Source organism: Asparagus officinalis, chromosome 6 (genome assembly GCF_001876935.1).
Source record: "Asparagus officinalis chromosome 6, Aspof.V1, whole genome shotgun sequence".
In the NCBI taxonomy this organism is placed as follows: Eukaryota; Viridiplantae; Streptophyta; class Magnoliopsida; order Asparagales; family Asparagaceae; genus Asparagus; species Asparagus officinalis.
Window position 1 is genome coordinate 11,355,026 of NC_033799.1, and position 27,301 is coordinate 11,382,326.

The window sequence follows — 27,301 nt, forward strand, 5'->3', positions numbered from 1 at the left end:
GGCAAAGTTAGGATGATTTCTCCTACCTGGATGTGTAGGTTTGGAGAAAATGGATCATTTTAGGGTGCTGGAATGCAGCGTTGCATCTGGTCCTAATGCATTGTTGTTTCCTCAAGATGAGGGCATTCCTCGAAACGTGGTTAGAAGATGACAATATTGACATCCTGAGGCAGAAACATGATTGAATTTGAGGCTGGGAGCTCGGTTCTTAATTGCTAAGTTCTAACCTTCGCCAGAATGCTCGCGCATCTGTTGCTTTTAGAAGGGCAGATGTTTGACTCTAAGACCAAGACCCACCAAGACTAGATTTGGGGAGTGAGAACCCTATCATCGCACTGTTTCCCATTGCATTGTTTTTTAGAAAGACTCTCTAAAAACTCCCAAGCTTCACATCAGCGTTTTTCCTCATAAAATCCCGTGCCACATTGATTCTAAGAGTTTTTGCAGAAGTAATCTAATCCTCATAAATTTATTTGGCACAATCGCCATTTCTCATAAACCGTGATTGGAGGACATTGGATGAGCAAGGATCTTGTTAAATCGCGTCAAAGATACTTCAAAAAGGTTCGTCCCGCGGATTAATTTTAAAGTTCTTTGTAATGCTGTTCCTAAGCCTTTACCGTTTATGAATAGGAAAAATTTCTTAAGAAAAAACCGGCTGACAAAATTGCATCCCAAGTTGAGATGGAATTTGTTTTGGTAAGCTGTCACAACCATTTTTTAGCTTTATCCTTAAGAGCAAATGCGAATAAATCTTAAGCGTTTAACCGCATCATTCATGTAATTCTCTCATTTTAATCAAATACACACTTTCCTCAAAATTCCGAAATAAAATATATGCGTCTTCTGCTTTCATTACAAGGATATTTGGGGAAAGCGATGGTTTATGTATTGGCGGTTCTAAGCCTCAAACTTTATTCCATTTGCTTTCGGGGAAGCCTAATGCACGATGGGGGATTAGCATTTCCTAATGGATAGCACATATTCATGAAGAACGGGGTTGGATTTACTGGATTAGGATTGCTCCATTTCCTGGATGATTGGTCACCAAAACGAATAATTCGATGGTGGTATTATCCGTAATCCACTGTGCATACACCAAAATATTTTCTTTTTCATTTTTTCTTAATAGAAAAGAAGAAAATTACGTTTTTTTTTGGGAGCAGATAAAGAAAAGAAAAATCCTAACTGGAAACAAATCAAAACAATCACTTTTCAATCAACTGCTAATTCTAGGGTTTTAAGCCCTACTCAACTAGACCAGCTCCGTAACCAAAACGGTCCTACAGCTGAAAGATCAAAGTTTTACCCAAGTAGTTAGCCATTAAGAATACGCTACTAGAGGGTGATCAAAGATCAATTAAGTTACCTTTTCCTTGCGGGGAGCCGGCTTTACGCAACCCCTAAACCTTGCCCTTAGACACCAACTAATCTGGCAGAAAACTTAAAAAAAACCGGGGTTTTCACTTTAAGGCATTTTCTTGTGTTCTTTATTCGAGCTCGAGCTCCGTTAGGGGCCAACGTTTAATGATTTTATTAGGGCTTGGGTGCTGGTAGTGAGGAATTAGTGATTCTTTGGGCCTAAGGAAAGGGTGATGAAAATTCCCTCACCTTATCTTGATTATGGGGTTTGCCTTAAAAATATTTTAAAAGTGTGTGTCAAATCAAGATGGCTCAAATCACTTGGTGAATTCTAACTATATGAAATTGCAACCCTATGAATTTAAAAGCAACTAAAAAGGATGGAAAAGAAAAATCTTTTTTAAATTAGGGTTACAATCAAACAAATGAGGCAAGGGGGATTTTGTATTGAATTTAATGGTTCTTGTGTTAGTAAATGTCAAAAGTGGGAAGGATGAATGTTTATTTTATGGTTAACAAAAATAAAATCTTTTTTTAAGTCCTAATTGTCTCTAATTGTGAAAGAATAGCTAAATGGTGGAATTAAGAAACTTGAAAGAGCGGATTACCCGGAAGCATCTTCAATCCTAGCTCTCCAATCCGCGATCTTCAAGCTCCAAAGTTTCCTTCAACAAAAAACATACAAGTTTTAAAAGAACCAAGGAATAATTAAAACCTACTTTAAGCACCCTTTCCCCGGCAACGGGCGCCAAAAAAGCTTGATGGGCATAAACATGTACCAAAAAGGTTGCAAGTGCACAACCGTGTCATTAGCTTATAGTATTTAAGATATCAGATCCCACGAGAAAAGTTGTGGTTTGGGTAGGGAGGAAAATATAAAGATTGCGTTCTTATTTTGTGGTGCGTGACCAAATAGGAGTGATGCGTTAAATGTGATTGTGGGAGAGATCACATTTAGGAGTGGAAGTGATAGTGTTGTGAAACGACGCAAAATTTAAGTGAGAGGTGGATGTTGACAAAGAGATGGATGTGATCAAATAAGGCAAGAAGGAAAAAATGAATAAAATCAAGAAACAAATGAAAAATCAAGAATAAAGAACAAAAATTCAAAAAATAAAAGATCAATACAAGAAATTAAAGATGGGGATTCAATTATAGATATGGGTAATCTTAAATTGAACCACTTTTAGGAAAATGGTGATATTCCCATTAGAGGGTTGCTAGCCTAAAGGTAATCAAACAAAATTAAAAACTAAAACAAAAAATGAAAAACTAAACCCAAGAGGGTTCTAGGGCCTCAAGGTGAATAGGTATAAGAAATTAAAAATCTAACTATAAAAATAAATTATAGAAATTCTATACTACAAAAGTAAAAATTACAAGAATAAATGCAAGAAAATAAAATACTATTCTATAAGCCATGAAATAAATCTAAGGGCAGAGGGTTCTAGGCCTATTGCTATTAACAAGAAAATAAAATCTAAACTACAAGCCATGGAAATTGGAAAGTCAGGCCTAATAAGCCCAATAAAAGAGAAAAGAAAAGAAATGCTAAACCTTCAAATAAGTTCTTCATCTCATCTTCATCTTCATCATCCAATAAAGAGAAAGAAGAGAAAAATTTAACAGTGGGTAAAAAAATTATTATTATTAATTGCAACTAAAGTTACAATTTTGAAGGTCTTCTCAATTAAGAGTCAGCCCTCCTCTCAAAAGGCAGTTTACAAATTTTTCAACCTCTAACCTCTCACTCTCTACCCGTATTTATGAGCTAAATCTTCAATGAATATGAAGCCATTGGATTTGTCTTGGAGGCCCCAGCAGCAAACAATCTCCACCTTTGATTTATCTTGATTTTCAAAAGAAATTCGAAAATCCAGATTGTAGTAGCACTCAGAAGTCCAAATCCGGAGAAGCCATTTGATTCTTTACTCCAGCAGCTAAGGAAAACAACTCGGTCTTCATTTGGGGAGTAGAAATTAAGTTCGGTCATTTTGGACTTCATTTGATCAAACCAAAGTTTGCAGCAATCACCGGCCCATCCCATGCAATCTGTAGCAAATCAAATAAAGTCCGGTCATTCATTTAGCTGAGGAAAAAATTAACAATGCATCCGTTCATTTGGACTTCTACAGCCGGTCCATGAAGATTAATTTGTTTAATGGGCTTGGGTTTCCAATCAACTTCGGTCCATGAAGATTAATTTGTTTAATGGGCTTGGGTTTCCAATCAACTTCGGTCCATGAAGATTCTGCAGCAAAAGTCCAATTCATTTCATTTGTAGTCCAAGTCTCCTGGCCCATGTATTTCTCCATTGAATTCCCACATTTTGGTATATATATATTTACTCATTTCTTTCATTTAATCGATGGGTTTTTCTTGAGAGATGAGAGTTTGAGATTTATTCTTCATTATCCTGTAATTAAAGATAAAAGCAATTATTAGTGGTATATTTATTCATATAAAATAGATAATGAGGGTATAAAATTGTAATAAAATGTGATTATCAACGGGCAGATTTTCAGATAGTTTCCAATTTGTTTTTACACTGTTTTGAGATGCATTCGAGGGATCCTAGTCGTACTTTTATACATGTTTATTCACGAATACACAAGTACAATGTTATTGCATACACATGAATATCCCGATGGGGATTTTGACAAGTATTGATCCGATTACACTTGAGTTAGAGGTGGTTTACATAGTTTACATACATATGGATATCATTGATGAGCACCGCTCAGTACTATTTGAGATAGTGCGTTGATATACCATTCGTACAGAAATTGATTACACAGTTTATACATATATATGGGTTTGTGCATTGGTATTCTAATAGTACAGGCCATTGAGTCGGGTTTGAGGATGCTTGACCTAACAGTCCATCCCGCACCAGGGTGCGATGAGGCTGGTGAGCCGTATTTCTAGAATGCCTATTTGGTAGTCCGTCCCACACTCATGTTACACACTAAGTTGCGATGAGACTAATGAGCTGAGTACACTGTTAAGATGCCGACTTGGTAGTCTGTCCCGCATGATACTGTGATGAATCATAACTTGCATGGATTTTATTGGTGATGATTTCTTGATAGCCTGAGTCCATGGCGGATGCCAGTTATGCGTAAGACTCATCGTTGAGATATAATACCGAGATACTTTGCTCTTGAAAGTATACAGGATTATATGTTGGTATTTATTCTATCTCCCCAGTGATAGTGAAAGAAATTATAAATACGATGTATTAATGTCTTTATTTTCTTTACTGCTTTCTTTATTTCTTAGGTTGGGATCAATGATTAGCGATTCACAATTTGAGACATATGGTATATACATGAAGGTTTCCTTGTTTGGATTATTTTACTTGACGTACTACGTCTCGTGTTGTGGATTTCTAATTATTGATTTCATTTAGATTGTTTATCTCTAGATTGGTATTAATGTTTAGGCATCTACAATTTGAGACATATGGTATAGACATGAGAATTTTCTTGTTTGGATTATTTCGCTCGACGTACTACGTCCTGTGTTGTAGGTTTCTAAATGTTAATTCTACTTAGTTACGGGGAGAAATGATCTAGGTAGACTATGCTTAATAGATAGAACATTCACTCCACCTAGTAGCCCTTCCCCTGGGGGGAATGGAGGTAATCTTGTTGTAGTGCTCTGACGCTATTGTTGTTATTCTTTTTATTATTTTCTTTTCTTCCAGGCGGTACAGAGGTATGGAGAGCCACAGGATGACGGGGTTCTTGCATAGTCGCTGTCACATGAGTTTTAGAGACTCATCACTAGATTTTTATTTTATTTTATTTAGACATTAGAGTTTTATTCTCATTTTGTAAAGGCTATTAGCCTTAGTTACATTTCTAGTTGATTCATGTCGAGATATTTTACATTATTTCAGATATCAGGTGTATACAGTTTTATTCATTTGAGACATGGTTTCATTTATGAGATTTATCATTCTATACCATGTCTATGTAATTATTTACCTTATTTTGCATGTTTTGTACCTACACTTCTTTTTTATTCCACTTGAGGATATTACAGTGATTAGTGAAACGTGTTATTGCACAGTGTGGGTGCATGGCAGGTTTGACATCTTTGGATTCACCTTGGACTGTAGCCATGTGTGAAAACAGGGACGTCACACATATGTACATACATACAGAGGTATGAGATATTGCGCCTGAGTAGATAACAATTGCAAATATATAAGAATAGGATAAGTGTTTGAATTTTATAAACCCCTAACATTAGGATATGGATTTTTTTTTCAAATTTATGTTCAAGTGAAAGGATTGAAGTTTGAAGTTTGAAGTTGTAGATTAATATACATATTAGGACATTTTGTTCACACGGCCCATCTAATAGGAAAATAATGACATCTTTTCTTGAGACCTTTAGTTTAAAACAAACGAAGCATGATAAAAGCTAAAGGTTTGCTCACATAAACTGATAATCGCCTTGCTAATGGCTAATGCCCGTGATATTTTCGGATCTGTAACTCAATAGAAAACCTAAAATTTTCACCTGCGATCCCCAAAATCCCTTTTTCTCCTATGGTGCAAATAACAAATAAATAACTAAAATTTATGGCATTACATGGACAATGTGAAATCAGATATCGTTTCTGAAACATTGTAAACAACATAAAATGATAGAAAATTACTTGTTAATCAGAAAAGAATTCAAGAAAAACCCTAAATTTCCCCTCTGGTACCCAAATTAGGATATTTAGTTCACATGGGATTATGATATAATTAGGATATTTAAAGTTGAATTAGAATATAATTAGGTTAAGAAAATTAGGAAATTTAGTTTACATGGGATTATGATATAATTAGGATATTGGAAGTTGTAGTTCACTGATGATTAGGATAATTAGGATAGATTTGAATTGAAGTGTAACGTCTAAAAGAGTTGAGGGTATTTTTGTCTACCAAATTATAGATTTGAATTCAAATGTAATATCTAAAAGAGTTAAGCGTAATTTTGTCTACCGAAAGAATTTTCGAACTCATGTTTTTAAAGGGAATATGATATGAATGACATGTTCAAATTACCGGTCATACAATTCCATAGTAAATCGCGTAATCTTCTATAGGGTCATACAATTCCATAGTAATACTATCACCCAGTTGCAACAGAACTTGTGATTCTATTGTTACAGATTGACCCATGAGTGAATATTTTTTGACACTTTCATCTCAAGAGATATATTTATCCAAAAAACAATTAAATCTTTCAATGAGGGCAAAGGGTCAAAAAGTTTACTCATAGAATCTATCTGCAACAGTAGAACTACTGGGGCTTATTCGCCATCAACTTCTTTCAATAACTAAACAATGCAAGGCTTTGCAACAAGAACCAGGCCTGTTTTCTTGTGCAAAGTTATTCCAGGTGATTCAGTCATATCCAGCACTTCAGCCTCCATCCCTTTAGGTATCTCCCAATCAAAATGATGCAGTAAACTAGCAAGTACAAGCTCAACAATAGGAACAGCAAATCCGGCTCCAGGACAACTTCTTCTCCCTGCACCAAAAGGAATAAACTTGAAATCCTGGCCTCTGAAATCAACATCACTGTCCAAAAACCTCTCTGGCATAAACTCTGTGGGGTTTTCCCGTGACCTCGGATCTCTTGCGATCGCCCATGCGTTAACGATGACTCTCGTTCCCTTTGGAATGTGAAAGGATAGTAATTCTACGTCTTGTGTTGTTTCTCGGGGAATTAGTAGAGGGACTGGAGTGTTTAATCTTAGTGATTCTTTGATTATGGCTTTCAAGTATGGCATTCGGTCGATTTCTTTGTCGGAGATGTGCTTTTGGCTGTGACCGACGATTGAGCGCACTTCTACTTGTGCTTTCTTCATTACTTTTGGATTTCTCATGAGCTCGGCCATTGTCCATAGTAAGGTTGTGTATGTAGTGTCTGTTCCAGCAGCAAACATATCTTCTCATGAGCTCGGCCATTGTCCATAGTAAGGTTGTGTATGTAGTGTCTGTTCCAGCAGCAAACATATTCTGCCAAATTAATTCGAAATTATATTTCCATCAATAGGTTAGGCAATGAAGTACGTACAAGGTAAGAGATAATGCCTTGAACAATAGGGTTTCTCTAGTATTGTCTCAAATCGGCAAAAGTGTAGAATGCTTTCCAAATCCTTTACACCGTCTTTGGATGTGGGATAACGGGGGAGAGGTGGTAGGCGGTGGATAATTAGAATTTGGATCCTCTCCACTATAAAAAAGTAGTGGAGAGACCACTACTTTTAATCTCAATAGTTGATCACTTAGTAGGCGGTTATGATACAATCTAAATCTAACACTCACCATACCTCTATGTATTGCACACATTCTTAATTTGCACTAAAAAAATCACAATCATCAACTAGATAGTTAATTGTTGTGATTATGTAGTGGTCCCTCCACTACTTTTTAGATAGTGAAGAGGATCCGAATCCGGATAATTAACCCATTAACGATGAGCAACGTGGGTCCACGTGTTCCATTAATGAGAGTTTAAGGACAAATTTTCAAAACCACCCTCTTTAGCTATTTATTTGCAAAAAACGACCCCTTTTGAAAATAATTACAAAAACCGACTTGTTTTCAGCCCAGCGCTGAAAACAGGTCGGTTTTTGTAAAAAATTTTCCGAAACATCACGGGAGTTTAACTCCCGTGAAGTTTATCGAGAAATTAAACTTCACGGGAGTTGAACTCCCGTGAAGTTAATTTCTGCTTAAAACTCCACGGGAGTTCAACTCCCGTGGAGTTACAGTCAAACATTCACAGAGAACCGATTTCGGTTCTCTGGGAAATTGGGACTGCAACTTCACGGGAGTTGAACTCCCGTGAAGTTGCAGGTCATCTAGAATGCACAGCCTGCTGTGCATGTTTTGTATATGTACCTGTTAACTCATATATATGCCAATTTATTTACAAACAACAATATACATGATTCAACAATGAATTATAACTCATATATATGCCAATTTATTTGCAAACAACAATATATACATGATTCAACCATGAATTAAACACACACGATTATGTATATGAACAATAATTTACCTTCAAAAGTTTAGTATTTGAAAATTCAGGAAAGTTACAAAATTTATCAAAATAAGTTCATATACAACCCAATATAGCTCCCCTCCTTCCTCTCCCTCTCTTCCCCCTCCCCCTCGCTCTTCCCCGCCCCCTGGGTTCCTACTGATGAGCCTCAACTATCTGAGTATCCGACTGCTGAGGAGACCTAACGCCACCTGATCCTGAATCTCAGTCACGTGCGCATCAATATCAGCATCAATGCTATCTAAAACACGGACCTGCGTGGTAAACAATTTATTAAGTATCAACTCAATAAAAAATGTTATAATTTAGCTTAGAAACTTACGTAATCTCTCTCGTTCATCCCACTAGGGATGTAACTATCTGTCGGTGGGCGTGGCATGTGTCTAGTTAAGGGCTGTGGGTCATGCGTGATCCATCTACGTGTGATACCCTAATACCAACGCATATACGCAGTATAGTCAACAACTGTGGGCCTCGTATCCTGTATGCAATCCCACCTGTGAACCCACCTGTCTATGTAGGCCGCACGGACTACGGTCCAGTCAGTCCGGTGCGATGTAGGGCGCCGCCGACGATTGATCTGCTTGACAGAATCTGGAATATACTGAGAGAGTGTAAACTAACGTAGCACACGGTCCGGTACATGCATCTCTACGATCTCCCAACAGATCAGTGGAACTCTGGCTCTCCACAAGTCGGGACTATCTCGGCAGATAGGTGCAAGAGAATGTATATCGAGCTCCGGCGATGTATAGGGTCTCCACTTGAACTGAAATAAAATAAAACATTTATCAGTATCATACAGAAAAACTATAATATTCATACTTCTTGAGTTTTATATTTACCTGTTCGTGCTGGAGGACATCAATCTCATTTCGGTAAAACTGACGGTGACGCGTCGCTGATCTGTACTGAGCGTATCGCACATTATACTTATATTGCGAATAGCAGATATATAAGTACAAATATTCAGGTTACGAATGAAATATGTGTGTGTACAATTATACCTGTATGCCAATGGATACTGCCCCTCTAAGTCACGGTGCATAAGTAAAGTGGGTCGTCCAATATGAATGCGCTCCCATGACCAAATCTGTATCAACGTACAGCATCCCTTGAATTCTTTATTCTGCATCAGAGATACTCTACTCAATTCTCGATACAAATATGCTAATACCGCACTGCCCCACGATAGTGCGCCGCATACACCAAAATCCTCCAGCAGTGGCAGCCATCGTGCATGTACGAGAGTCTTGCTCGCATCCGGAAATAGTACGCACCCTATCATTGTAGGCATATAAAATTGCTTATAGGTCCCTTAGCATAGCTCGGCACAAACCGACGAACCAACGAGGCGACGAGGTTGACAAATCGCACGCAAGCAACGGAATACATCCATTCGAGCGTGGAATCAAGCCAACGGTTCAGGGAATCAACGAGTCATTCAAACAAGAGTGGACTCGGACGAATCACGATCGAATCAAGATCAGTTTCGGACTCGAACTCAGAAGTAGATTTACTGCCAAATCAGGATTCGGATCGACTGCCAAATCAGATCAACGAATCAGAGTCTGAATCAACCAAATCACGGACAGAACCGAAAGACGAAAACACGACGGAACCCAACACCAAGGGGGGGGGCTCGGCCTGAGCCGAGCCACCTCAGGGTGGCTCGGCCAAAGCCGAGCCACCCTGAGGTGGCCGGCCAGATCTGTGCCCGGGCACAGTAAAGGGAGCCTATAAATAGGCCCCCTTGTTTCATTTCAAAAGGTTGGATTTTTTGGAGGCGAAGCCCTGCTGGATTGAAGACTCAGATCTAAAAAAGATTCAAACTTTAGGACTTCGAGGACTTGCTCATCCAGATCTGGTGCTCGGCGATCGTCAATGCCAAATAAGGTAAGAGTTCGAGAGGACCGGATCTCAGATCTACGCAGGCATACTCCGGATCAAAGCTTGGCCTTTGATCCCGAGAATTAAAGGCTACTATTTCCTTAGCGAAATAGTACCCTCGGCTATTATTTCCTTGGTGAAATAATACCTGCCGTACTGCGTAGATCCGACCAGATCTAGATCGCGCGGTGGTCCACGGATAAACCCTGGCGCAGGCGAAGAACCCACAAAGCGAGTGACCGCAAAACAGGAGCTCGCGATTTGTTCGACAAACAAGGATAAAAAGTTGTAATTTTTCTTTATTTTTCTTTGATTTTCATTGTAACCGGATCTTATAAAAAGACCGGATCTTTGTAACTCAAAAAGTTGTTATTTAAAGATAGCAATGGAATCAATAATGAAGAAAGACACGATTTTTCCCGCGAACAATCATGTGCAATATGTATGCACGAGCATGAAACTGGAGCGTCTCATCAGAGGCATCCTATGGTATATCGCCCTGAAATGTCTGACGAATCCACGATAGCTTCATCGCACCACTCCTCAAGTCGGGAACCTGTCCAAGAAGCTGGGCACATACCTCCGGCCAACTATGATCATCGGTGCCCGTAACTACCGGTCCATCGATCCAGAGCCCAAGTATGACAGCCACGTCCTATAAAGTGATGGTGTCCAACATTCATCTTGTTGAGGAGATAAAAAGCCTACAGAATCAACTTCAGGATCCTCCAACATGCGGGAATACATTCCTTCGTAGTTCAACGATTTGCCCAAATCTCTCTGATGTTTTTCAATGAACAATTCGACCGAACGCTTCTCGTCGTGTAAGACATGAATGAGACCCATATCGTAGTCACTTGATATTTGAATACCACTTGTTCTGCTCTCCACAACAGGGTAATTACAAACCACACTGGGGTGATACTCACGTGAATTAGTTAATGTAAGTTTGTGTAATTCATTAACCAACTCATCGAAAGTACACGATTTTGTTATGAACAACGGTCCCGTTGTGCCTCCTTCATAAACGGGCATATTATTTTCGAGGTAATTAATCTTCCCATCATAAGAACAGAGAATTACAATTCGATCGTTCATCGTTACCTCTGAAGAGTGAAAAATTCAAGATCAATATTACACGAAAAGCCAAATAAATACACAAAATTATTTGATTTTTCTTCACAAAATTCGTAAATAATCCACAAAATTATTGATAATTTCCCCTCTAATTTCACAAAATTATTGATAATTTCCCCACTAATTCCACAAAAATTCTTGATAATTTCCACACTAATTCTTCACAAATTTCACAAAATTATTGATAATTTCCCCTCTATTTTTCACATTTATTGATAATTTCCCCTCTAATTTTCACATTTTCTCACAAAATTCGTAAATAATTGTGAAATTTCCACACTAATTCCACAAAATTATTGATAATTTCCATACTAATTCTTCACAAAATTCACAAAATTATTGATAATTTCCCCTCTAATTTTCACATTTATTGATAATTTCCCCTCTAATTTTCACATTTCTTCACAAAATTCATAAATAATTCACAATTAAATTCTAAAATCTAGATTTTTATATGAAATCACAATCAAATAGTAAGAGTATACAAATATTAGAGAGTATACATTTTTTTAGGAAGAATTTACCTGTTTTTTCCTCTGAGACTGAGATCTGACGTCGATCTGACGATGCCGGCGAACAGAAAGGAGGCGGCGACGGCGGTCGGACACTGGGGCACTCCCGTGAAGCTGCAGTCACAATTTCCAGAGATCGATTCTCTGGATTTGCTGACTGCAACTCCACGGGAGTTGAACTCCCGTGGAGTTTTAACAACAAATTAAGCTTCACGGGAGTTCAACTCCCGTGAACTTTAATTTCTCGATAAACTTCACGGGAGTTGAACTCCCGTGATGTTTCCGAAAAGTTTTTACAAAAACCGACCTGTTTTCAGCGCTGGGCTGAAAACAGGTCGGTTTTTGTAATTATTTTTAAAAGGGGTCGTTTTTTGCAAATAAATAGCTAAAGAGGGTGGTTTTAAAAATTTGTCCGAGAGTTTAATGAAACAACAAACAATGTTATAAGAAGGGGGGAGAGCCACGAAGGAAAGAAGCCTTAGCTCAATTGCAGCATAAAACAGAAAGGAAACAACCCAAATGCAATGAACCTCAAAAATAACAGAAGAACAATCACATGGAGCTAAATTCCAAAAGGAAACAACCCAAATGCAATGAACCTCAAAAATAACAGAAGAACAATCACATGGAGCTAAATTCCACGCCGTGATAACTAATCCTCCATCTCATACTCGGAATAATTAACCCTGTTTGAGAGTATTTCTAGGGAGAGTAATGGAGGGAAGGGAAGCGGTAGGAGGTAATTGGAGGTGAAAAGTTCATCTTCATTTGTGTGATTTGATTCTCTCCAAATCGGGGATAAATAATGGAGGGGTACGGAAATGATGAAAAACCAGACGATTTCACCCTCCTATCATGATCAATCTAATGGCTAATACTTGAGTTTACATAAGTCTCTTTTCTCTACTAAAACTGTCAGGTATGGTGAAATAAGTTTCGTTTCATTCCTCTTCCTAAACTCTGAAACAATTCGCTTCCCTGCCCCTTTCCCCTCCCCTTCCCTTTCCCTCCATTAATAGCCTGTTTGGATGGAGGGTAGAGAAGAGACGGAGAAGGGAATTTTTAGTTTACCTTTGTTTAGAAGTTCCGTTTAAAAGGTAGAAAAAGGGAATGAGAGGGAAAATTGAACTAAAATATTACCCCCCCTCCAAATTGGGGGTAAATAAAAGGAGGGGAAGGGAAGGAAGTTTGGGGGAAAAAAATCCTTAGTCATCTCCCAAACACACCATAAGTGAACCCCTAAACCTGAGTGTTAAGTTATACCAAATAGATTCACAATAATTTTTCCGTTAAAATCTCTAACTCTCAAATAAAATTAATCCTACCAGAGCCCCCCCAAGGTTTGAGGGTATCATTTATATGCTTATATTAGAATTGTAAACAACGTTTTATTGAAGGAATCTTTACTTACCAAAATAATTGCCTTGATGCTGTCTCTACCAAGGGAAAGGGAAACGCCGACCTTTTCATCTTTCTCAAGGGAAACACCAATTCTTTCGTCTTTCTCATCCAGCGAGAGCAAAATATCTACGAAGTCTCCATCTTCCTTATAGTTACCGTTTACATCCCTTCTCGCTTGAAGATGCTCTTGCAACACCTCTTCAAGAAAACTATCCAACTCTTTAGAATTCTTTCTTGCCCTTGAATTCAAACTAGTTAAATTATCCACCCAACCAAGCCAAGGTATGAAATCTCCAATAGGAAATGATCCAAGCAGATAACCAAGTTCACCCAACATATCGCGCACTTTCTTCGCTCCAACTCCTTCAATGTATTTCCTCCCTAGAGCAACTCTACATATTATATCACTACTAAGTGACACGAACAACTCGCTCAAATCCACCAAAGCATGTTGGGATGCACGGATTTTATCGATCATGATGGAGACCTCTTCTTCCCTTATAGAGAAAAAAGTTTGTACCATCTTGAAGCTTAGTAGATGTATAACACTTATTTTTCTCACTTGCCTCCAATACTCACCATAGGGTGCGAACGCCATGTCACGATCATAGATGAGCATCTTGGCCATGCTGGACTTAGGCCTACTAGCGGAGCCAAGGTCATTCTTTTTCATCACCTCACGAGCCATCTCTTCTGAAGAAACTATGATCGTTGGAACACAACCGATGCGTAGGAGCATTATTGAGCCATACCTGTTTGACAGCGCTTGCAACGAGCGATGAGGTAGAGAGCCTAGTTGATGGAGGTTACCGACAATGGGAAGCCTCAGAGGAGATGGAGGAGATTTCTGAGTGGGTTTCCGATGGCAAACAGTTAAGAAGAAGAAGAGGAGGATGAAGGTGATTGTAGAGAGAAAGAGCATATATGTTGATCCAAAGATTACTTTGTTGAAGATAGTCAAGGAGTGCAACCAGAATCTTCATCATATATAGCTCAAGGTGGCAAAACGGATTACGCTATAGTACTAAGCTTATGGAGGACAAGAATCGTGAGGGCAATCTTCTGTAAGATAAGATGTTGGATTTAATCTAATAAATCTATTTGTGGGCACATATGATTAATCAATGTGTATTGCTATCTTTCAGGATAGCCCACTAAAGTGATCAATTAAGTTGGGTTAATGGGTATTTAAATATAATCATGGGGTTATATGTGCAGATACCAGGTTGTAATTGTGATTTATTGAGGGGCTAAATTACAAAAGTACAACATCTATAAATAAGGGGTTATGGTCCCTAATCTAGGGTTACTACATTCTCTAATTCTCTTCACCCCCATCTAAGAGAGAAATTTGGCTAAGGAGAAAACCCTAAGGTTAGAAGATCCAAAACCCAAAATCAAGATCAAGCAATGGATTCAGGTATAAGCTTCCGCTCTTTTAGATCCTTGTTAATCTCTTTGAATTAATCATGGCTATATGGTTTTAGATCTCAAGTTTTATGATGTAGATCTAACAAGTGGTATCAGAGCCACCTTGATTAATTCTTAGGGATTTAAGTTTTATTGGGTTTTTGATCTTAAATCTCTGGTTAAAGATTCAATTTTTGGGTTCGGATGAACAGTAATGTTTGGTAAACAGTAACGAAAATTTTTTTTCGGGTGAACAGTAAAGTTTTTTTCGGATGAACAGTAACTGAAAAATCACCGGTGAACAGTAACTTTCTAGAATTTTTTGGATTTTTCTTTGATTTTTTCTTCAATTTTTTCCAATTCTGGATCTGTTTTGAAAATAAAAATCAAAGGTTTTTTTTTGGGTTCGGCGGCGGTTTCAATTTGAAACCCTAAGGGTTCATGGCGATAATTGAGGAGGTGGTTACCTCAAACGAACCTTGCGTTCGTTCTCAGGTCGAACATTGCGTTCGTACTCAGGTTGAACTCTGCGTTCATTTTTTAACGAACTTTGCGTTCGTTCTCAGGTCGAACTTTGCGTTCGTACTTAGGATGAACTCTGCGTTCATTTTTAAACGAACCTTGCGTTCGTTCTTAGGTCGAACATTGCGTTCGTACTCAGGTTGAACTCTGCGTTCATTTTTTTTAACGAACTTTGCGTTCTTTCTCAGGTCGAACATTGCGTTCGTGCTCAGGTTGAACTTTGCGTTCATTTTTTCAAACGAACCTTGCGTTCGTACTTAAGTGAGTCTCGTACTCAATACAGTCGAACCTTGCGTTCGAAGTTAAGGGAACTTCGTGTTCATTATGGTTAAGCCTCGGCTTTTCATGGGTCCACTTTGGTATACTTAATTTATTCAATTAAGTTATGGGCCCTAATTAAGCTGTGAGACCCCAATTAAATTTTTGGAAATTCAGTTGATTTAAATTAAAATTTTTTAATTTAAATCTAATTCGGTTTTTAATCAATTATTTAATTCAAATATTATGACACTAAGGTATTAAGGTTGTCTCTCACTCCAATTGATTAATTGAAACAAGAAGTTGCCAAAGTAACCTCTCTTGTGTAGATTGTTCATGAGGAATGTGAGATGTTTGTGTGTATGCTTTCGTGTAAATATTTAATCGGCCCAAAGGAAGGTTAATACTTTCGTATAAATATTTAATCGGCCCAAAGGAAGGTTAATATTTATTTAGACTGTATACACATCTGCGATGATAAGCGTGTGACAATTATAAGGTTTACATGTGAATAATGAATCGATCCAAAGATAGTTTCATTATTTGACATGAGTTATTGTCAATGTTTGATCATTGCAACAAGGTATCACTTACAAGTTAATATTACTGTCCAAAGACTTGATATTAATGTTGTGCCGGTATCTTGGATGGGGATTGTCATTATTTGAATTTTATTGATTATGGTTATTGATGTGAGCATTCTTTTGTTTTATTTCAGCTAATGCATCTGCTGCAACAATTTCTGCTAACATCAACTCAATTCCCATGCTAAATGGGACAAACTTCAAGGTTTGGAAAGAGAACATATTAATTGTTCTTGGCTGCATGGATCTTGACTATGCATTAAGAACTGAACAACCCCAACCTCTCAATGCGGATAGCACTCCTGATGCAAAGAAGGAGCATGAGAAGTGGGAGCGTTCAAATCGCATGAGTCTTATGATCATTAAGCGCGGCGTTCCGGAAGCCTTCAGGGGCATAGAATCCGAAGGGATTACTAAGGCTAAAGATTTCCTTGCCGAAATTGAGAAGCGTTTTGCGAAAAACGATAAGGTAGAAACAAGCACGCTTTTAGCTCGCTTGATTTCAATGAAGTATAAGGGCAAAGGAAATATCAGGGAGTACATTATGGAAATGTCTCATATTGCTTCAAAGCTTAAGGCACTTAAACTCGATCTTTGTGACGAGTTATTAGTGCATCTGGTTTTGTTGTCTCTTCCTGCACAGTTTAACCAATTTAAGGTCAGTTATAACTGTCAAAAGGAGAAATGGACTCTAAATGAGCTCATTTCATACTGTGTGCAAGAAGAAGACAGGTTGAAGCAAGATAAGACAGAAAGTGCTCATTTGGCCTATGCCTCTAAGGATAAGGGCAAGAAAAGGAAGAATGATAAGGAAGCTGCTAAGGGTCCAGTTGAGAAGAAACAACATAAGGATAATCAGGGTTGTTTCTTCTGTAAGAAGCCTGGACATGTAAAGAAGGACTGTACAAAATATCACGCCTGGCGTGATAATAAGGGTACGTTCCTTGCTTTGGTCTGTTCTGAGGTTAATTTAGCTTCAGTACCTAGAAACACTTGGTGGTTAGACTCTGGTGCTACTACTCACATAAGTGTTTCTATGCAGGGTTGCCTGAGCTACCGAAAGCCAAGTGATGTTGAAAGACACATCTTTGTGGGCGACGGACAATCGGTAGATGTGGAAGCAATTGGGCACTTTAGGTTGTTGTTAGGAACTGGTTATTATTTGGATTTAAAAGATACTTTTGTAGTACCGTCTTTTAGACGGAATTTGGTTTCTGTTTCTGTATTGGACAAATCAGGTTATTCTTGTTCATTTGGAAACAGTCAATTCAGTTTATCTTTTAATTCAAATGTTGTGGGAACCGGTTACTTGAGTATTTATGACAACCTATATTTGCTTGATACAATTGCTTCTTACAATGAATCCTTGCATGTGGAATCACGTGGTACTAAGCGTAAATTAAATAAGGAAAATTCGGCGACATTATGGCATAAGCGCTTAGGTCATATCTCAAAAGGTAGAATTGAGCGTCTTGTGTCTGATGGCATTTTGGATTCCCTTGATTTTTCGGACTTCGACGTATGTGTTGAATGTATCAAGGGAAAACAGACCAAAGTGAAAAGATTAGGTGCCAACAGATCTTCGGATGTCTTAGAATTGATACATACGGATATTTGTGGGCCATTCCCTACGGAATCCTGGAATGGTCAACAATATTTTATATCATTCATAGACGATTACTCACGTTATGGGCACCTATATCTTATTCATGAAAAATCTGAGTCTCTGGACATGTTCAAAGCCTATAAAGCTGAAGTTGAGAATCAACTCAACAGAAGAATTAAAACCGTCAGATCTGATCGTGGTGGTGAGTACTACGGTAGATATGATGGTTCAGGTGAACAACGTCCAGGACCATTTGCTAGATACCTAGAGGAATACGGTATCGTCCCACAGTACACCATGCCGGGTTCACCTAGCATGAATGGTGTAGCTGAAAGACGAAACAGGACTCTTAAGGATATGGTAAGAAGTATGATTGCTCATTCTTCTTTACCAGAGTCACTCTGGGGAGAAGCACTTAAGACAGCAGCTTACATTCTGAATAGAGTACCAAGTAAAGCAGTTGCTAAAACACCTTATGAGCTTTGGACTGGTCGAAAGCCCAGTTTAAAGCATTTACATATTTGGGGATGTCCAGCTGAGGCAAGGCCTTATAGGCCAAATGAAAAGAAATTGGACTCCAAAACAGTTAGCAGCTACTTTATTGGATACTCTGAACGCTCTAGGGGCTTTAAGTTTTATGATCCCACTATAAGGAACATTTTTGAGACGGGAACAGCAACATTCTTTGAGGATGTTGAGTTTGGGGGGAGAAATAAGGTTAGAGACATTAGTTTTGAGGAGGAATTGGCTTCAGATCCAATCCATACAGTTACTTTTGACAATATTCAGGTTCCTATACCTGTTGTTGCTCAAGAAGTAAATCCGGAACCTCAAGATGATAATGTTGAACAACTCCCTGTTCCAGAAGAACAAACTCAACAACCTCAAGAACCAGTGCCATTAAGGAGATCCACGAGAGAAAGGAGAAATGCTATTCCGGATGATTATATTGTATTTCTCCAAGAACATGAGGAAAGTAGTGGAATGTTAGAAGATGATCCAATCAACTTCTCTCAGGCCATGAAAAGTTCTAACTCTCAACAGTGGATTGATGCCATGAATGAAGAGTACAAGTCTATGCAAGACAATAAGGTTTGGGAACTTGTCCCATTACCAGAAGGTGCAAAACCAATTGGTTGTAAATGGATTTTTAAAACCAAGCGGGATGCAAACGGTAATGTGGAGAGGTATAAGGCACGTCTTGTGGCTAAAGGCTATACTCAAAAGGAAGGCATTGATTATACAGAGACTTTCTCTCCGGTTTCATCGAAAGACTCTTTCAGAATAATCATGGCACTTGTTGCTCATTATGATCTTGAGTTACATCAGATGGATGTTAAGACTGCATTTCTCAATGGAGACATTGATGAGATGATTTATATGGTGCAACCAGAAAACTTTGTGTCAGGAGACCCAAAGAATATGGTCTGCAAATTAAGGAAATCCATCTATGGACTCAAGCAAGCTCCTCGTCAATGGTATCATAAGTTTCAACAAATAGTTATCTCGTTCGGTTTTGAGATGAACATTGTTGATGACTGTGTATATCACAAGTTCAGTGGGAGTAAGTATATTTTTCTGGTTCTGTATGTCGATGACATCTTGCTTGCCACTAATGATATAGGCATGTTGCACGAAACCAAGAGATTTCTATCAAAGAATTTTGAGATGAAAGATCTTGGGGACGCCTCTTTTATATTAGGGATCCAGATACATCGAGATCGCTCTCGGGGTATTCTTGGATTATCACAAAAGAGCTATATCGATAAGGTACTTAAAAGGTTTGGCATGCAAGATTGCAGACCAGGTGACACCTCTATTGCTAAAGGAGACAAGTTTAGTCTCAATCAGTGTCCTAAAGGTAATCTTGAAATTCAGGAAATGCAGAAGATTCCTTATGCTTCGGCTGTAGGAAGTCTAATGTATGCTCAGGTATGTACGCGTCCGGATATTGCGTACATTGTTGGGATGTTAGGCAGATACTTAAGCAACCCTGGTATGGATCATTGGATAGCAGTCAAAAGGGTTATGAGGTATCTTCAGAAAACAAAAGATTACATGCTCACATACAGAAAATCAGAACAGTTAGAGGTCATTGGGTATTCGGACTCTGATTTTGCTGGATGCCAAGATAGCAGGAAGTCTACATCAGGCTACATTTATATGTTAGCAGGAGGAGCTATATCATGGAAAAGTGTCAAACAAACACTAGTAGCTTCCTCCACTATGGCAGCAGAATTTGTAGCTTGCTATGAGGCATCCAATCAGGGAATATGGCTGCGAAATTTTGTCACGGGACTGCGCATTTTGGAAAATGTTGAAAGACCACTAAGGTTATATTGTGACAATAAATCTGCAGTAATGTATTCCAATAACAACAGGAGCTCAACTAAGTCAAAACATATTGACATTAAGTTCCTGGTTGTGAAAGAAAGGGTACAGAGTGGACAGATATCCATAGAGCACATTGGGACAAACTCCATGATAGCTGATCCTCTTACTAAGGGATTGCCACCTAAGGTCTTTCATGAGCATACTGCTCATATGGGTGTGGTATTATTTGAGGATATTATGTTTTAGTGGGAGTTTGTATTTGTGGTGCTTTATGTTTGTTTGTATTGTCTGATCAGAATAAAGTTTTCAGTTAAGACACTCTGTTACATTATGTTTGGTTTTGACCTCACTAAGGAGGACCAGTTGAAAATAGACATGTACTGATCACATTGCATGTAATTTTCATGCTGCACATCCATGATTGATCTATGTCGTTTGATTGTATTGGTATATGTGACCATTGATGGGTCGAGTCACGATAAATGTGACGAAGGCCGCTTTGATCCTATATTGATATAGTCAATGGACGAGATTGTTCGGAAATACCATTTCAGTGATAGCAATTTTTGAGCTCATAAGGTTATACACAGTTTAAGGAATCATATGGTGCCCAAGTGGGAGATTGTTGGATTTAATCTAATAAATCTATTTGTGGGCACATATGATTAATCAATGTGTATTGCTATCTTTCAGGATAACCCACTAAAGTGATCAATTAAGTTGGGTTAATTTGGTATTTAAATAAGTCATGGGGTTATATGTGCAGATACCAGGTTGTAATTGTAATTTATTGAGGGGCTAAATTACAAAAGTACAACATCTATAAATAAGGGGTTATGGTCCCTAACCTTTGAATTAAGCCTTTAAACTTTGTTCTCAAGCTAGAACGATCACGAAATTAAATGAAATGTAGTCATTTCATACAGGACTACTGTACTAGCATGTTTTTAGTCACATATGATCATCACAAGTGTTAGATGTTTTTTTATAAAAAAAATAGAATATCACTAGTGTTAGATATGTGATCTATAATAAGTATCTAAGGCACAAATAAGATCAGCCACAAGGGTCGCAAGCTGGATATGAGTAGACGCTACAATCGACGTCGCACTGATATCCAGTGTAGACACCTGTGCACAATCATGCACACATCTCCTAATTTTTCCTATTCTACTTTCATGGAATTAGTACTTCACAATTCTTGAAATTAATACTACACAATTAATCATCTTTATAATTTATACCCTGCTGCTATCCTGTTGGCCCAAACTTTGGCCCATTTCCCTTTTGTTTATCTGATGTGCCCTAGCCCCTCTATTTTCTTCTCCTACCCGATGGTACTCACCTCCTCCCAGTCTTCGTGATCTGATGGCCGCCGCTTGTGAGTCTCATCTCCCATCCGTAGGTCGGCTCTCTCCCTTGTTTTCTTTTTGTTTTCTCCCCTAGCCTCTCTCCTGTGTCGGCTGCCCCCTTCCCTATATATGGGTAATGGGTTGGTAGTAGCACTGTAGAGGATGAAGAGGAAGAAGAGACAATGAGGAGAAAAGCTGTGCTTGAGCTCTCCTCTGATTTGTGTGATCTCCCTCCTTCTGTGAGCTTTGTGCTCTCACCCCCTTTGTGTGATCCCGTTTGTGAGTGACGGGTGGAGGAGATCGGTGAGCTCTCCCCTTTGAGTTCTTGGTGGTGCAATGTGAAGGAAGAACATGACTGATTTCAGCAGGCTTCTGAGCCAAACAGCGACGAACTTGAACCTAACAGTGGTATCAGAGCTAGGTTGGAGTCGTCGCCGCCCTTCCAAAACCACCGGACCGCCGCCGGACCGCAGATCGCTGCTGGACCACTGCCGGATCGCCAAGCAAGAGGGTAAGGTCGAAACCCTCTCCTAGGGTTTCGCTCAGGTATACTCTGGCCTTTTGTTGAAAATTACAGTAATTGTTGAAAATTACAGTAATTGTTGAAAATTACAGTAAATCTTCAAGATTATCTATTTTAATTTTTGCTGCGTTTAACTGCTGAAATTATTTGCTAAAAAACCTCTTTTAGTCCCACTGCGGTTATCTGTTGAAGTTAACATTTGTATTTTATTATGTATTTTTTCTGTGTGAAAAATATCTGCTGCTAATCAATATGGTATGGCTCCGTTTAACGAAAAATCTGATTTTAGCATTTGAAAACAAAAAATAAAATGCATTTTAATTCAACAGAAATCATTTAGGGCTGTAGATCAGACTTATTTGACTTCTGACATTGAAGAAAAAAAAGCTGAAATGAACAAAAATGCTTGTTCCACAATTTATTTGAACTTATCTGACTCTGTGCTTAGAAAAGTTGGAATTATGGAATCAAAATGCTTGTTCCACAATTTATTTGAACTTATCTGACTCTGTGCTTAGAAAAGTTGGAATTATGGAATCTGCTAAAACCCTTTACTGTGCTTAGAAAAGTTGGAATTATGGAATCTGCTAAAACCCTTTAGGATAAACTTGAAGAACTCTATATTGAAACCTCTTTGCCCAGTAAAATGTTTTTGCTTAAAATTTTTTTCAAATTTAGATTGGATATGTCTAAGGACATTGAGGAGAACCTAGATGTTTTCACAATACTTATTTTAGATATTAAGTTAACTGGTGATAAACATATAGACGACTATACTCCTATTGCCCTTCTAAATGCTATTCCTGACTCATATAGTGATGTAAAATCTGCTATTAAATATGATAGAGATGATATTACCCTTGACATTATGGTTAATGGTCTTAAGAGTATGGAATTAGATTGAAAACATTCTGGGGGAAATAAAAATTCTGGTGAGGTTATGCATATGAGGGGTAGGCCTCAGAATAGGTCTAATAACCAAAAGAATGCTAGTAATGGGGAATCAAGTAAGAAAAAAATTTGAAAATGGAAGGGGTAGATCTAAGTCCAGGTTTAAAGCTAAAAAATGCTATAATTGTCATGAAACTGGTCACTTTATTAGAGATTGTCCTAAGCCTAAGAAAAATTAGCAAAATGAACATTCTAATACGGCTGTCTGTGAGGGCAAAATGGGTGAGATTTTCATGATTAATAATCTATGTGATTATGCATATTTGAACTCTGTGTTATCTGATCCTTTGTGTAAATAAGATTGATTGGTAGACTCTGGTTGTACTTTTCGTATGACTCCTTTTAAAAACTTATTTTCAAACTACAAGAAAATAGAGAATGGCTTTGTGTCAATGGCAAATGAAAAGAAATGCAATGTTTTAGGAACTGGTGATGTATGCCTTAGGTTTTCCTCTGGTTCTGTGTTTACTTTGAAGGATGTTAGACATGTTCATGATTTACGTTATAACTTGATTTCTTGTGCATCTCTAGAAAATGATGGTTTGGAGGGAAAATGGAGTAATGGGGTTATAAAATTTTTGAAAAGGTCTCTTGTTGTTTTTACTGCTGAAAAACAAAATAATTTGTATGTTTGTCATGCTGAACCTGTGCTTGATTCTGTTAACTCTGTGATAGGTGATAAATCTGTTTTATGGCATAATAGATTAGGTCACATGAGTAATAAGTGATTAGAAATTTTGCATAAAGGAGGTCACTTTGGTAGTGATAAAATATCCCCCATCCCTTTCTGTGAATCTTGTGTGCTAGGAAAACAACATAGGGTTACTTTTCCTACTTCTTCTTTTCCTAATCAGTCTAAGTGCACTAGTGTACTTGAATATTTGCATGCTGATGTGTGGGGTCCCTCTAGTGTGCCTACGCATGGAGGGAACCAATATTTTCTTTCCATAATTGATGATTATTCTAGGAAAGTTTGGGTTTTACTCATGAAACAAAAATCTGAAGTTTTTGATAAATTTAAAAACTGGAAAATTATGATTGAAAACCAAACGGGAAAGAAAATTAAAACTCTTAGGACAGACAATGGTCTTGAGTTTTGTAACAAACAATTGAATGATTTGTGTACTACTTGGGGCCTACACACCCCAGCAGAATAAGGTTGCTGAAAAGATGAATAGAACTCTCTTAGAGAGGCTGAGGGCTATGTTGGCCACATCTGGGCTCTCCAAGAAGTTCTGGGGAGAAACTGTTTGTACTACGGCCTATTTGATTAATAGGTCTCCTTCTGTTCCCTTAGGAGGGAAATACCCTGAATTTGTGTTCACGGGCAAACCTCTTGATTTAAATAATTTGAGAATTTTCGGGAGTGCTGGGTATGTGCATCAAAAGATTGATAAGTTAGAACCTAGATCTAAGAAATGTGTTTTCTTAGGATATCCTGAAGGGGTAAAGGTTATAGGCTTTGGAATAAGAGTGAACCGGGGTTTAAGGTAGTGATAAGCAGAGATGTTGTTTTTAATGAAAATGAATTTTCTTGTTTACCTTTGCATGTTCCTATTCCTGAAAATGATGCTCTAAATGAGGTGGAGCAAATGCCTATTATTAATCAACCCAAATCACTTTCTGAAGAAAAATTGAATGATACAATTATTGAAAATCAAGATGAGATTATTCCTAATGAGGTGGAGCATGATATGCAGGAAATAGATAACATGCATGATTTGAAGGATTATCGACTCACTAGGGATAGAAATAAAAGAACCATTAGGAAACCTGAAAGATATAGAGATTGTAATTTGATTGATTGTAATATGTCCGAGTTTGCCTTTAATGTGTTTGAATCCCTTGAGTGCAATGAACCTTAAGACTTATAAAGAAGCATTAAGGTCAAAATATTCTGAAGAATGGATTAGTGCTATAAAGAGTGAGATGGAATCCCTAAGAATTAACCAAACATGGAAACTTGTTCCTAAACCTGCTAGTTGTTCTGTAGTGGACTTTAAGTGGCTATTTAAGGTGAAACAAGAATCTGAAAGTGTTAGGTTTAAGGCTAGGTTAGTAGCTAAGGGATTTACTCAAAATGAGGGAATTGATTATGCTAAAAATTTTGCTCCTCTTGTCAAATTCACTACTGTTGGAATTATGCTTGCTTTAGTTGCTCATTTTAATTGGGAATTAAAACAAATGGATGTAACTACTGTTTTCTTGCATGGTGATCTTGATAAAAATATTTATATGCACCAACCTGAGGGCTTTGTGGACCCTAAATTGCCTGATCATGTGTGTTCGTTAAAAAAGGCTTTGTATGGTTTAAAACAACCACCTAGGCAATGGAATATTAGATTTGATAAATGCATGCAATTTTTAAAGTTTAAAAGGAGTTCTGCTGATCATTGTCTGTATTATAAGAATATAGACTCTGTGTCTGTATTTCTTATAATTTATGTGGATGATATGTTGATTGTTAGTCCTTGTTTGAAGTCTATTAAGCATGTTCAAAAATGTCTTTGTGAAAATTTTGACATGAAAGACTTAGGTGATGCTAAAAGAATCCTAGGCATGAATATTATTAGGGACAAAAACAAATCTACTCTAGTTTTAAACCAAAGTTCATATGTTGAAAAAATTTTGAGTAAATTTGCTATGTCTAATGCCAAATCTGTGAATGTGCATCTTGCTTCTCATTTTATGTTAAGTAAGGATCAATCTCCCAATACTGAAACTGAAATAAATTATATGAAGAAGGTGCCATATTCGAATGCTATAGAATCGGTCATGTATCTCATGGTTAGTACTAGGCCTGACATTGCATATGCGGTTAGTTGCTTGAGTAGATATATGTCAACCCCTGGTATGCCTCATTGGAATGCCTTGAAGTGGCTTTTAAGATATTTGAAATCCTCTGTGGATGTAGGATTAACCTTTTCTAAGTGTTCTGAAGGTGTCAAACTTGCTGGCTATGTAGATTCCAATTATGCAAATTATAGGGATAATAGAAAATCTACCACTTCCTATGTGTTTACTTTGTGTGGCTCTTGTATAAGTTGGAAATCCTAATTACAATCCATTGTTGCTTTATCTACTACTGAATCTGAGTATGTTGCTGCCACTGAAGCTTTTAAAGAAGCTTTTTGGCTTAGGGGCCTTATATCTGAAATTGGTTTTCTTGATAAAAATGTGGTTGTATTTTCTGATAGTCAATCTGCTATTCAACTTTGCAAAAATCCTGTTTTTCATGATAGAACTAAACATATTGATGTTAGATTTCATTACATTCGGGATATAGTTGAAAAGGGTATTGTCAAGTTAGAGAAAATTCCCTCAGAATTTAATCCTGTTGACATGGGTACTAAGTGTTTGTCTGCTGAAAAATTTATATCGTGTCAAAGAATCTTGAATTTTGATTTTGGGTAATTTTTTACTTTGCTTTGTGTGTTGCCTTTGTGGCCTATTAACTTGCTTTGTGCTTGTTAGTAGCTTTGTGATTTTTCCCTTTGAACTCGATGACCGTTTGGTAGAGTTCGGTCCTCTGTGGACTTGGTATGCTTGGTGATTCTACCCTGATCTTTGTGATCTGAGTTTACTTCGTGTATTATCTTCCATTGCTTGTATCTACTTTGTGATCTTACAGGTAATGATTTGGCAATGATGAGTCTTGCAGTTCCGTGTTTTTTCGCTATGCACTACCTTGGGCCAAAGGTGGAGATTGTTGCTATCCCGTTGGCCCAAACTTTGGCCCATTTCCCTTTTGTTTATATGATGTGCCCTAGCCCCTCTATTTTCTTATCCTACCCGATGGTACTCACCTCCTCCCAGTCTTCGTGATCTGATGGCCGCTGTAAGGACCATGAATTTTTGATACCAGTTAAAATAATTTTTTGGTATTTTAAAATATTTAATTATGATTTTTAAAAGAGTATTTATATTTTTCTTGATTTTCTAGAATTTTCTATGATTTAAAGTCCAAGTTTTATATTTATTTAAATGGTTTTAATATTTATAAATTAATTTAGTATAGTGAAAATTTTTGGAAATTATCCGTTGTGTTATGGATGCTATTACATATTATTTTAAATAATAAGTTGTATTAATATCGATGTTACGTATTATTTCGTATAATATGTTGTATTATTAATTAGGTACTATTTGTATAAATTATTGTATTAATTCTATTGTTGAATATTACCTGTCGTAATAGCATAACTAGTACGTTTTGATTTGTAGATATTTATCCCATAATTATTTGATTTTAAAGGTAAGTAAATATATTTTAATTATTAATTATTCTTGTTTAATAGTACAATATGTGAATATTTTGACTATTTCGTATCAACTGTTGTAATAGCACAACATGTACGTTTTTAATTGTAGATAATTAT

At 37.5% G+C, this 27,301-nt stretch overlaps 1 protein-coding gene across 1 annotated transcript; it reads right to left on the reverse strand.

Moving 5' to 3' along the window:
* Window positions 6,704–14,304, reverse strand: LOC109845741 (cytochrome P450 71A1-like). The gene is made up of 6 exons (XM_020415012.1): window positions 13,393–14,304; window positions 9,450–9,535; window positions 9,288–9,348; window positions 9,086–9,211; window positions 8,624–8,696; window positions 6,704–7,317 (listed from the first exon to the last, which is right to left on the reverse strand). Exons 1-6 carry the CDS (start codon window positions 14,302–14,304, stop codon window positions 6,704–6,706), a joined length of 1,872 nt encoding a protein of 623 aa, XP_020270601.1.